At 37.0% G+C, this 12,752-nt stretch overlaps 2 protein-coding genes across 2 annotated transcripts; both read right to left on the bottom strand.

The window, feature by feature from the left end:
* Positions 1 to 228: 228 nt before the first annotated feature.
* Positions 229 to 1,871, bottom strand: LOC147935575 (uncharacterized). The gene is made up of 3 exons (XM_087470982.1): positions 1,381 to 1,871; positions 759 to 1,304; positions 229 to 655 (listed from the first exon to the last, which is right to left on the bottom strand). The coding sequence occupies exons 1-3, from the start codon at positions 1,723 to 1,725 to the stop codon at positions 395 to 397; spliced, it is 1,152 nt and encodes a 383-aa protein (XP_087327108.1). The 5' UTR covers positions 1,726 to 1,871; the 3' UTR covers positions 229 to 394.
* Positions 1,872 to 10,121: 8,250 nt separating this feature from the next.
* On the bottom strand, positions 10,122 to 11,764 carry LOC147935574 (uncharacterized). Its single transcript, XM_087476538.1, has 3 exons — positions 11,274 to 11,764; positions 10,652 to 11,197; positions 10,122 to 10,548 (listed from the first exon to the last, which is right to left on the bottom strand). The coding sequence occupies exons 1-3, from the start codon at positions 11,616 to 11,618 to the stop codon at positions 10,288 to 10,290; spliced, it is 1,152 nt and encodes a 383-aa protein (XP_087332664.1). The 5' UTR covers positions 11,619 to 11,764; the 3' UTR covers positions 10,122 to 10,287.
* Positions 11,765 to 12,752: the final 988 nt, after the last annotated feature.

Genomic DNA, 12,752 nt, shown 5'->3' with positions numbered 1-12,752 from the left:
TCTTGATCGAAAGGTAACGCTGGCTGGTAAGCTTGTGTGTGTTTCAAGACGCATAAATCGTGTATAAGACAAGAAAATGAAGATCAAATTCATAGCAAGAAAATGAAAAATCCACGGGTTCGTGTGGTGTGGATTGGACGTTAATACTGTATACAGTATATATATTTTCACATCTGTTACGTAAGACTGTTCAATAATTAATAGATCTAAATATCTATATATAGCAAGTTAAAAAGAATTAGCAATATAATATTAATAGTTATAATAGCCAAAAATGTTCTACAGCTCTCTCGTGTCTTACAATGCAGGGCTGTCAATATAAAATGAAAACATTATTACTTTTTACACTCACTTGTTATATCTTTACTTGGAGGGTTCTTTTTTCATAGGATGATTAGAGCTCGCTGGATGTTTTGAAGTTACCTTTTCCATAATTTCGGGCATGAAAAATACCAAAAGGTGATAGATCAATGGTTTTTCCTTTCTTCTCAGAGGCCACCCTGGCGAAAAGACCGATAGCTCTAGCCCACTTCACCATAGACCCAACCATTTCTGTCCTTTGTTCGAAAGTTATCTCATTGGAACCATGCTTCTTCATCTCAACCAAAAATTTTCCCATTGACAACAAACCATCGAGCATCCTCCACGAATCCACCTATCGCCCAAAAAACAATATATTTATATATCTCATTTAAAACAGCGAGCGACGAACATCTGACAGATATATGTATATAGATATAGTTACTTATAGAACTTACAGATATCCCGCTGCCTTGAGTACCAGTTAATACAGACATAGCCTTGAAGAGCCTCTGAGATTTTATTGACATGTCCACCTTGAAATCTTTTGATCCGGATGATGCCGACTTGAAGATTGCCATGTAGTCCTCCAGCTTTACAAAGAAATCCTTGAACTCTGTTGTCGCAGGACACTTACTCTCTAGGCTATCGATGAAGTGCGACATACCATTGTAAGCGAAAGGCTCAAAGTCTTGGGCCTTTTTAGGGAGATTCTCCAAGTAATGGGGTAGTGAGAATGTTCCTTGTGTTTCGTACATAGCTCTTTTAATAGGAGATTCTACACTGTTGTCATAGTCAATCCCAAAAGATGACAGATCAACAGATTGTCCTTTACTCTCGGAGGCGGCCTTAACGAATAGACCAATCCCTCGGGTCCATTCCACCATAGACACGATCAGTTCTTTTCTTTGTTCAAAATTTAACTCCTGGGAACCGCTCTTCTTCATCTCCATCAAACCCTTCCCCATTGCCAACAAGCCATCCACCAGATTCCACGAATCATCCTATCTCGCCAAAAGCAAAAACTATCATGATCACATACGTTACGTACCATATGAATATTGTATTAAAACTACTTACTGATGTTCCGCCTTTACTAGTGTCGAAAACAGACATAGCCCTGAACAATTTTTCGGATTTTTCTGACAACTCCATCTTGATATCTTTTGACGACCCGGAACCGAAGGAGGCCATGTAATCCTTCAACGTTGCAAATAAATTCTTGAACTCGGCGGTTTTGGGACACATACCCTCCAGGTCACCAAGGAAGTCCGACATACCTTTGTTTGCGAAAGCCTCGAAGTCTTTGCCCACTTTGGGAAATTTTTCCAAGTAATGGGGTAACGAGAAGGTCCCTTGTGTTTCATAAACGGTGCTTAACGTGACAAGTAACGTTAGACATATCGCTAATGAAATTCTTGCCATTTTTGTTTTTTTTTTTTTTTTTTTGTTGTTTCTAGGAGAAAGATGTACCCACGTGACGTGAGAATGCTAATTTATATCAATATATTATTTTCTTTTGGATTTTTTAAAGATCTTTGCTTTCTATGCTAACTGGGATTTATATAGATGCTTGAAGAGTAGTTGAAGGCCTTTAATTAATTAAGGAATTGTGAAAGAGATTCCAAGAAATTTCTTTGGCTATTCGCTTTTTTCTGGATATATTTTTAGAAAAGAGAAATTTTCTTTATTAATTTGCCAAACTATTTTTAGTTAGGGCGTTAATTAGAGCATATTGAAATTAAATTACACCTGACCACCATACCTTAAAATATAATGAACCAGTTAATTAGTACATGTAGACAAGGAAAAAAAAATGATCTTCTTTCTCTATAGAGTTTCGCTGATTTTGAGTAGTGTTGATTCTTCACGTCTATTTTAAGAGAATCCCCTGATGGTTTCACATCTTCAACAATACAGCAACATAATCTGGATGATATATATATATATATATATATATATATTCTGAATCTTCATTACTAATGGAATCGAGTAATTCATAGAATTATTTATATCTAAAATAAACACACATGTCATGCAACAGTCCATGCATTCTTCTGTACACGTAATATTGAACACTAAATAAACTACGTAGAGATAGTGGTAGAGTGAAAAAAATAAATATAATAAACAACAACAAAATATATTTTTACTGGCTGATAGAAACAAGGGAGGCTTATTAATAGGATATCTTCTCATTATATAAGGGATCTTTTTATATCCTCCCAAATCATAATTTTTAATAAAAAGGAAAAAAAAAAAACAAACCAAACCCAAATACAATAGGAAAAAAAGAAGAAGAAGATAAAACGCATTACAACACACATTATTTATTGTTTACTTGCTAGCATGCTTTTGATCATAAATAACGACCATATGTTTTCTATAGAAAAAAACATATGCCTTTAATCATTGTGTGAACAAGGGGTTGTCCTGGAAAGACAATGGGCCAACATCCTTCGCTTAAACCTTCGAGTGCTTCGCAGCAAGCACGTTTTAGATGGCTGAAGTCCCAGTGATGTATATCACCAATGGCATCGCTGCATCCCTGAGTCTTCTTGATTGAGTTGAAGCAGTCTATTGGATTTATAAATAACTCTGTTTCTGCATTCAAACACGATATACTGATTAGTGTAATCCAAAACATCGTCATTACAACAGTTGTAACCTTTTTGTTCAAACCTAGCATTTTGTTTTCTTAATTATGAAAGATCAGAATAAAAAATAAAGCAAAATTTATTTATTAATAGATGTTTGTGTTTGCAATGTTAGGATATGAGTGTTGATTTATATAGTAGAAATTTTTGGAAAGCTCAAAGACACTTTGGTTGGTAAAACACCAAACTTACCATTCATCCATCTTTAAGTGTCTCATTACTAATTACAAACATTATTACAAAGCATGCAAAAATTCATTTTCCAACCAAACTAAAGCAAGATATTATTATCATCATTATCATTTTTATTCGAGCAAGTGTTAGATAGCATATTATTTATATCCATCCAACATTTACAAGAATCTTTTTGTGAGGAAACTACAGAAACAGTATTATATATCAAGTGTTAATTGTACCAACCAAAATTCAAGTTAATTATGCATTTTGTTTTTCTTAATTTTCTAGTTCCTTGGCGTTCACATTTCGGCATGTTATTGCTTAATGAAGTTAGGCTTCTTAATCTTCATGCAATCATGCACCAATTTCGACTTAAAAAAATAACAAATTAAGATTTACATTTGTTTATCCCCTGTACAGAATTAGGAGTTAATTAACTATCATTTATCTTATCTCCAACATCTATGTACGTTTGGTCATTCCCTAATCTTACTCTTGTGTGACAAAAGCTCATATTTACTACTACTAGTACTCATTAGCTAGTAGTCAGTGTGATATATTAGATAAATTGGCTTCTCACTAAATTGGCTTCTTACTAATGAAATCTGTGAAGTCTGTCTTTTATTACAGGTTACTTTTCATTTTTGTCATCGTCTCAATTAACACACCAATTAGCTTTCCAACGTACACTTGACCCATTCCTGTTTGCTTTCTTTGATTGAACTCAATGGACAACACACTCCACATGCTTCTTTCCCTTCCAAAAACAAGTTTTAGTCCAAAGATAAGAGACTTAAAATTTTATTATAAAAAAATGAAATGGAACAACTGAAAAATATATTCATGAAAACAAAATAAGAAATAAAGTCTACTAACAGAACAAGTACTACACGTACGCGAGAGTAAACTAAAAAAAAAAAATCAATAATAAAAAGGAACCAACGGAAAATTTAAAGTTTAAACATCGTTTTTTTTTGTTTTTTTTGTACAAACAACTTTAAACCTTCCTCTTGTGATGTTTTAATGAAAGATAAAAACATTACATGTGTGATATAAGTTAGGCAAAATAAGTTCATCATCTAAGCACTACCAAAGTAAGTCTAAATCACAAGCATCTTTAGTTTAACTGACACACATAAAGCTAGGTTTCTTGAACTTCTCCCGAGATCTAAGTTTCCCCAAAGACATTTTGGTGGTAAATTAAACACACCAAACTTACCATTTATCTATTTTTAAATGTCTCATTACAAACTACAAACAATATTTTGTGAAAACATATTAAATAGCCAAATTAATCCAAGTAATCATATCTATATTGTTATTTAAAGCGTTGTGTATTCCTCCAACACTTACAATAATTATATTTTTAAAAGGAAAACAAAAACAACAATATTAAATTTTGTGCTTCTCAAATTTTAAGTTATATATATATATATACACAGATTCAATATATATACACAGGTTCAATATATATATAGATATACATATATGCGGTTTTAAGTTATATAGAGTCAAATTTAAATGCGGCTAACATGAAGTGTCCAGTAATTTAAATGGAGTTTTGCTTTAGTGGATATGAGACAACCTTTGCAGAACTCTCTCCTATCGCATGCAACTCTAACACTAAAGAACTATTAACAAAATGGTGATACGTTTGCGTGTGCCTCAAGATATATAAAATTTTCACCAAATAAAGAGAACCTTATAACTGAAAATAGCGTTTAAGACAAGAAAATGAAAGTTTGAGCAGTTCTAGCAACTTTGATGAAGACATCTGTAAATCTCAGAGAAAAGCGTTGTTTGTCTTATTGATATGTAAAGAGTACATATAGATACAATAGACTTGATGCACAAGTAGAGAATATTGACTAAAGATATACACATTAAGATATGGAACATATCCTTTTCCCTAACACTCCCCTTCAAGGTGGAGTGTGTAAGTTTAGAACACCCAACTTAGACCGTAGATACTTGAATTGATCCAATCCGAGGGTTTTAGTGAAGATGTCAGCCGACTGTTCTTCAGTTGGGATATGAGCGGTAGTAATGGCACCGGAAGTAACTTCATCACGAATGAAGTGACAATCACTCTCAATATGCTTTGTGCGTTCATGAAAAACAGAGTTTGCTGCGATTTGAAGAGCTGCTTAACTATCACTGAATAAACGCATTGGCTGAGAATGATCGACACCAAGGAACTGCAAAACTTCCTTTAGCCACAATAGCTCCGTACAAGTCATAGCCAAGGCACGATACTCTGCTTCAGCCGATGAAAGCGACACACGACTTTGCTTCTTTGTCTTCCATTGAAGTGGAGAATCACCAAGCATTACTATATAACCTGTAAGGTACCGTCTAGTAGAAGGACATTTATTAAAATCAGAATTGCAATAGGCATTCACTTGAAGAGGAGCTGTGGAAGATAGAACAACACCCTGGCTGGGTGAAAACTTCAAGTAACGAACCAAACGCTGAGCCGAATCCCAATGATCCGTAAGAGGTGTCTGCATAAACTGTGCAAGAATGTTGACAGCATAACTTAACTCCGGACGAGTATGAGTGAGATAAACAAGACGTCCAACTAGACATCGATATTGTGTCGGATCCGAGTGCGGTGCACTTTTAAAATCCAACAGCGTATGATTTTGCTCCAAAAGAGTATCAACCGAACACGAGCCAGACAAACCACACTCGTCGATGATATCAATACAATATTTGTGTTGCGAGAGAAAGATGCCATCAGGTCCACGAGCAACTTCAATGCCAAGAAAGTATTTCAATATGCTTAGATCCTTCATCTTGAAACAGCGCGGCATAAATAAGCTTTAAACAATTTGAGAACTACCAAATCAGCACCACAAACAATCAAGTCATCAACGTAGACAAGAACATGAAGAACAACAGCACCACGCCGATAGGTAAACAGGGAATTGTCTTTGTGAGAACGTACAAAGCCATAGTCAAGAAGAGCTGTAGATAACTTGGAAAACCAGCAACGAGAAGCTTGCCGAAGACCATAAATGGACTTTTTAAGTTTGCACACAAGAGACGGATCAGCTGGAAGAAAAACCTGGAGGTGGTTTCATGTAGATATCCTCGTCAAGATCGCCATGTAAGAATGCATTGTGAACATCCATCTGATGGAGTTTCTAATTTTTATCCGAAGCAACACCAAGTAAGGTACGAACAGTTTAAAGTTTAGCAACCCGAGCAAATATCTCCGAAAAATCAACACCCTCTTTTTGGTGATTACCAAGAGCTACTAACCTCGCCTTATACCGTTCAAGGGTACCATCCGAATTAAACTTAAGCCGATACACCCATTTATAGCCAGGAGCTTTTACGCCTGGTGGAAGACGTTCAAGCGTCTAGGTCTCGTTAAGTTCGAGTGCGTCGATCTCTTGCGCATAGCGTCACGCCATTCTGATAGTTGAACTGCTTGCTTATAAGTAACCGGTTCATCAACCACAGTCACGGCAGAAAGGAACTTTTGATGGGCGCAACTAAATTTGTCACAAGAAACATAGTGTGCTATAGGATAGAAACAAGTACCTGAAGATGCTGGAGTAGACGAAGGTTTGAGAGAGATGAGAGTTTCAGCGTGACCTGCGAGGTAAGCAACATAAGGTTTAACCCGAATAGACGGCAACTTCGTGCGATGACCACGACCAAATGGTTCAGTACCAACATCAAAATCATCAGAATTCTCATCAGAGACAGCAGCGGATTCAGGAGATGCAACAACATCATTACTAGGAGCTGGAGGAGAGACAATAGCTGTAGTAGGCGGAGAATCAACGACTGTAGTAGGGATAGGTGTGGGAAGACTCCCCCTGTTTTCGAGAGTCGGAGGTGTTGTCTTGGCAACTGAATCATTTAAGTCGATAAGCGTTAGTGGAATGACCGGAGACGCAACAGGTTGTTCGGAGACAGAAGGTGAAAAAGACAGAAAAACATCTTCGTTGAAGATAACATCACGCGAGACGAAAATATCTTTGGTCTCCATGTCATAAACACGCCAACCTTTTTGATTAGGAGGATAACCGAGAAAGATACATCTTCGACCTCGTTCTTGGAACTTATCACGACGAGAAGAATGGCGTTTGGCAAAACTCAAGCAACCAAATACACGAACTTGTGCAAAATTTGGAGGAGTAGAATGAAGAAGCTCATGCGGGTTTTTGCCTTGTAGAAGCGGAATAAGAGTGCGATTAATTAAATAAGCAGCCGTGAGGACACTCTCGCCCCAAAAACGAATTGGTAAGTCAGCTTGAAAGAGCAAAGAACGCCCCAAGTTGAGAATATGACGATGTTTGCGCTCAACTCTCGTATTTTTTTGCAGAGTATAAACGCAAGAAGTTTGATGTAGAATGCCTTGATCTTTATAAAAATGATGAAGACCAAGAAACTCACTCCCATTGTCACTACGAACGACTTTGATCTTTTTTCCAAATTGTGGATGAGCCATGGCCACAAATTGTTTGAGATGAATGGCAACTTCCCTTTTGGCAAGAAGCAAATAGGTCCACACGACCCGAGAGTAGTCGTCGACAATAGTAAGAAAATAGTGTGCTCCACACGTAGAAGCAATTTTGTAAGGTCCCCAGATATCACAATGTATCAAAGAAAAACATGTGTCCGCTTTATTAGTACTCTCGGGAAAAACTAACCGCGTTTGTTTAGCTTGAATACAAACTTCGCAAAAATCATTATTATCACTACTATGGTGTGCAGAATCCGGTAAAGTAGATAAAAAACTAGATAAAATCTTCGTAGATGGATGCCCCAAACGTTCATGCCAAAGAGTTCTTGTGGATTTCTTAACATTGTTGACGCGTGCTGAAACCGCTCCACGAAAGTGATAAACCCCATCTCTCTCTTCACATGCGCCAATCAGCATCTTCGAAGTATGGTCCTGTATAACACACAATGTATCAGTAAATAAATCATAGCAGGACAGCTCAAGACAAAGTCTAGCGAGAGAGATGAGAGTGAAAGAAAGATCAGGAACATAGAGAACACGATTCAGTTTAACGTGATCTCCAAGGATCATCGTCCCTTCTTTAGTAGCGAAAGTATGTTTTCCATTGGGAAGAACAACAATACTTCTAGGAATGTCATGCGCATCCACAAGGAGATCATCATCACCTGTCATATGATGAGATGCTCCAGAGTCAAGTAAAAACTCAACACAAGAATGCTTACCGGAGAGCTTATCGGAACCAGAGGTTTGGTCAGGTTTTAACAAGTTCACAATAGCAGACCAGGTGGCCTTACTAACACCAGGTAAGTCAGGGAGTTCAGCTTCGGAAAAAGCTTGAGCATTGTTAGCACGATAGGAAGCAGGAGAGGAATGCCCACGACCTCTACCTCGAGTGGAGTCGGATCGTGATCCTCCTCTAGTATCACCATGTTTCTCGATCCACCAATCGGGCAAGCCGTGAAGTTCGAAACATGTATCCACCGAGTGGTTGGTACGGCCACAGTGAGTACATGGTCCTTGAGTGAGACGTGTAGCAGATGCAATAGCATTGACACCAGCTTTCACAGCAAAACCGACGACATCAATATGTTCTTCTTTAGATCGAGCCACAATAAGATGGTGTTCTTCATCAATAACTTCAGAGTAAACATGGTCAAGTGTTGCATCGGTGTCGCGGTTGAGACGACTAAGAATATTGGTACGTGTAGTACCAAACCGAGAAGCGTCGAGACCCATGAGAAATTGATGAATACGCTCAAGATCTCGACGTGCTTGCTGCTTGAGACGTTGAGGACAGGATGGAGAATTGCAACAACAATCAATAAAGGGCTCAAAATCATCAAGATCATCCCACATGACCTTGAGTTGGCCGAAATAATCAGCAACATGCTGACCATCTTGAGCACATCGAGCAATAGAAGATTTGATTTGGTGAACACGAGAAGCATTCCCAATAGAGTAACGAACACGCAAATTGTCCCATAGGACTTTTGCGTTGTCAACAAACGGGATCACCTTCTGGACTTGAGGATCTAAACTCGCATAGAGCCAGCCGCATAACATCGAGTTGACTTGAACCCACCATTGGTAATCGGGAGAATCAGTAGCAGGTTTAAGAAGAGTACCATCGACAAGACCAAGTTTATGCTTTGTTGCGAGATTGTTGCGTGCAATCTTAGCCCACTTATCATATTCTTCACCATTAAGGAGAAACAGAGTAAGAACATGATGCGGCTGATCATTAGAGGATAGGTGGTAAGGAGAAGACGTGATCAATTCCTTAGTAGTAGTAGTAGAAAAAGCCGATGTTGTAGCCATCGTGTAGATAGGAGACAAAGAGTAGAATTAGAAAACCTGTTTCCTTGAAAAACAAGAAACGGCGGAGAAGATTTTTTTTTTGTTATTTAGGGTTTTGTAACTTGACTCTGATACCATGTAAATCTCAGAGAAAAGCGTTGTTTATCTTATTGATATGTAAAGAGTATATATAGATACAATAGATTTTATGCACAAGTAGAGAATATTGACTAAAGATATACACAATAAGATAAAGCAAATATCATTTTCCCTAACAACACCTTCGATAGTTGTATCGGCAAGTTCCCACACAAAAATGTCTCTCTATGACACTGATTTACAAGAATAGTAAAAAACAGACTCCTAATTATGTCGAAAACATTGAGATTGAGAACAATATATATAATTATATATATAGATCCCCTGAGATATATGCAAACGTTGGTCGGTAAGCTTGCGTGTGTTTCAAGACACATTAATCTTGATCGAAAGGTAACGCTGGCTGGTAAGCTTGTGTGTGTTTCAAGACGCATAAATCGTGTATAAGACAAGAAAATGAAGATCAAATTCATAGCAAGAAAATGAAAAATCCACGGGTTCGTGTGGTGTGGATTGGACGTTAATACTGTATACAGTATATATATTTTCACATCTGTTACGTAAGACTGTTCAATAATTAATAGATCTAAATATCTATATATAGCAAGTTAAAAAGAATTAGCAATATAATATTAATAGTTATAATAGCCAAAAATGTTCTACAGCTCTCTCGTGTCTTACAATGCAGGGCTGTCAATATAAAATGAAAACATTATTACTTTTTACACTCACTTGTTATATCTTTACTTGGAGGGTTCTTTTTTCATAGGATGATTAGAGCTCGCTGGATGTTTTGAAGTTACCTTTTCCATAATTTCGGGCATGAAAAATACCAAAAGGTGATAGATCAATGGTTTTTCCTTTCTTCTCAGAGGCCACCCTGGCGAAAAGACCGATAGCTCTAGCCCACTTCACCATAGACCCAACCATTTCTGTCCTTTGTTCGAAAGTTATCTCATTGGAACCATGCTTCTTCATCTCAACCAAAAATTTTCCCATTGACAACAAACCATCGAGCATCCTCCACGAATCCACCTATCGCCCAAAAAACAATATATTTATATATCTCATTTAAAACAGCGAGCGACGAACATCTGACAGATATATGTATATAGATATAGTTACTTATAGAACTTACAGATATCCCGCTGCCTTGAGTACCAGTTAATACAGACATAGCCTTGAAGAGCCTCTGAGATTTTATTGACATGTCCACCTTGAAATCTTTTGATCCGGATGATGCCGACTTGAAGATTGCCATGTAGTCCTCCAGCTTTACAAAGAAATCCTTGAACTCTGTTGTCGCAGGACACTTACTCTCTAGGCTATCGATGAAGTGCGACATACCATTGTAAGCGAAAGGCTCAAAGTCTTGGGCCTTTTTAGGGAGATTCTCCAAGTAATGGGGTAGTGAGAATGTTCCTTGTGTTTCGTACATAGCTCTTTTAATAGGAGATTCTACACTGTTGTCATAGTCAATCCCAAAAGATGACAGATCAATAGATTGTCCTTTACTCTCGGAGGCGGCCTTAACGAATAGACCAATCCCTCGGGTCCATTCCACCATAGACACGATCAGTTCTTTTCTTTGTTCAAAATTTAACTCCTGGGAACCGCTCTTCTTCATCTCCATCAAACCCTTCCCCATTGACAACAAGCCATCCACCAGATTCCACGAATCATCCTATCTCGCCAAAAGCAAAAACTATCATGATCACATACGTTACGTACCATATGAATATTGTATTAAAACTACTTACTGATGTTCCGCCTTTACTAGTGTCGAAAACAGACATAGCCCTGAACAATTTTTCGGATTTTTCTGACAACTCCATCTTGATATCTTTTGACGACCCGGAACCGAAGGAGGCCATGTAATCCTTCAACGTTGCAAATAAATTCTTGAACTCGGCGGTTTTGGGACACATACCCTCCAGGTCACCAAGGAAGTCCGACATACCTTTGTTTGCGAAAGCCTCGAAGTCTTTGCCCACTTTGGGAAATTTTTCCAAGTAATGGGGTAACGAGAAGGTCCCTTGTGTTTCATAAACGGTGCTTAACGTGACAAGTAACGTTAGACATATCGCTAATGAAATTCTTGCCATTTTTGTTTTTTTTTTTTTTTTTTTGTTGTTTCTAGGAGAAAGATGTACACACGTGACGTGAGAATGCTAATTTATATCAATATATTATTTTCTTTTGGATTTTTTAAAGATCTTTGCTTTCTATGCTAACTGGGATTTATATAGATGCTTGAAGAGTAGTTGAAGGCCTTTAATTAATTAAGGAATTGTGAAAGAGATTCCAAGAAATTTCTTTGGCTATTCGCTTTTTTCTGGATATATTTTTAGAAAAGAGAAATTTTCTTTATTAATTTGCCAAACTATTTTTAGTTAGGGCGTTAATTAGAGCATATTGAAATTAAATTACACCTGACCACCATACCTTAAAATATAATGAACCAGTTAATTAGTACATGTAGACAAGGAAAAAAAAATGATCTTCTTTCTCTATAGAGTTTCGCTGATTTTGAGTAGTGTTGATTCTTCACGTCTATTTTAAGAGAATCCCCTGATGGTTTCACATCTTCAACAATACAGCAACATAATCTGGATGATATATATATATATATATATATATATATATATTCTGAATCTTCATTACTAATGGAATCGAGTAATTCATAGAATTATTTATATCTAAAATAAACACACATGTCATGCAACAGTCCATGCATTCTTCTGTACACGTAATATTGAACACTAAATAAACTACGTAGAGATAGTGGTAGAGTGAAAAAAATAAATATAATAAACAACAACAAAATATATTTTTACTGGCTGATAGAAACAAGGGAGGCTTATTAATAGGATATCTTCTCATTATATAAGGGATCTTTTTATATCCTCCCAAATCATAATTTTTAATAAAAAGGAAAAAAAAAAACAAACCAAACCCAAATACAATAGGAAAAAAAGAAGAAGAAGAAGATAAAACGCATTACAACACACATTATTTATTGTTTACTTGCTAGCATGCTTTTGATCATAAATAACGACCATATGTTTTCTATAGAAAAAAACATATGCCTTTAATCATTGTGTGAACAAGGGGTTGTCCTGGAAAGACAATGGGCCAACATCCTTCGCTTAAACCTTCGAGTGCTTCGCAGCAAGCACGTTTTAGATGGCTGAAGTCCCAGTGATGTATATCACCAATGGCATCGCTGCATCCCTGAG

This window comes from Camelina sativa, chromosome 11, assembly GCF_030686135.1.
Source record: "Camelina sativa cultivar CO46 ecotype springtype chromosome 11, ASM3068613v1".
Taxonomy (NCBI): Eukaryota; Viridiplantae; Streptophyta; class Magnoliopsida; order Brassicales; family Brassicaceae; genus Camelina; species Camelina sativa.
This window is presented reverse-complemented; position numbering and strand designations above follow the sequence as displayed.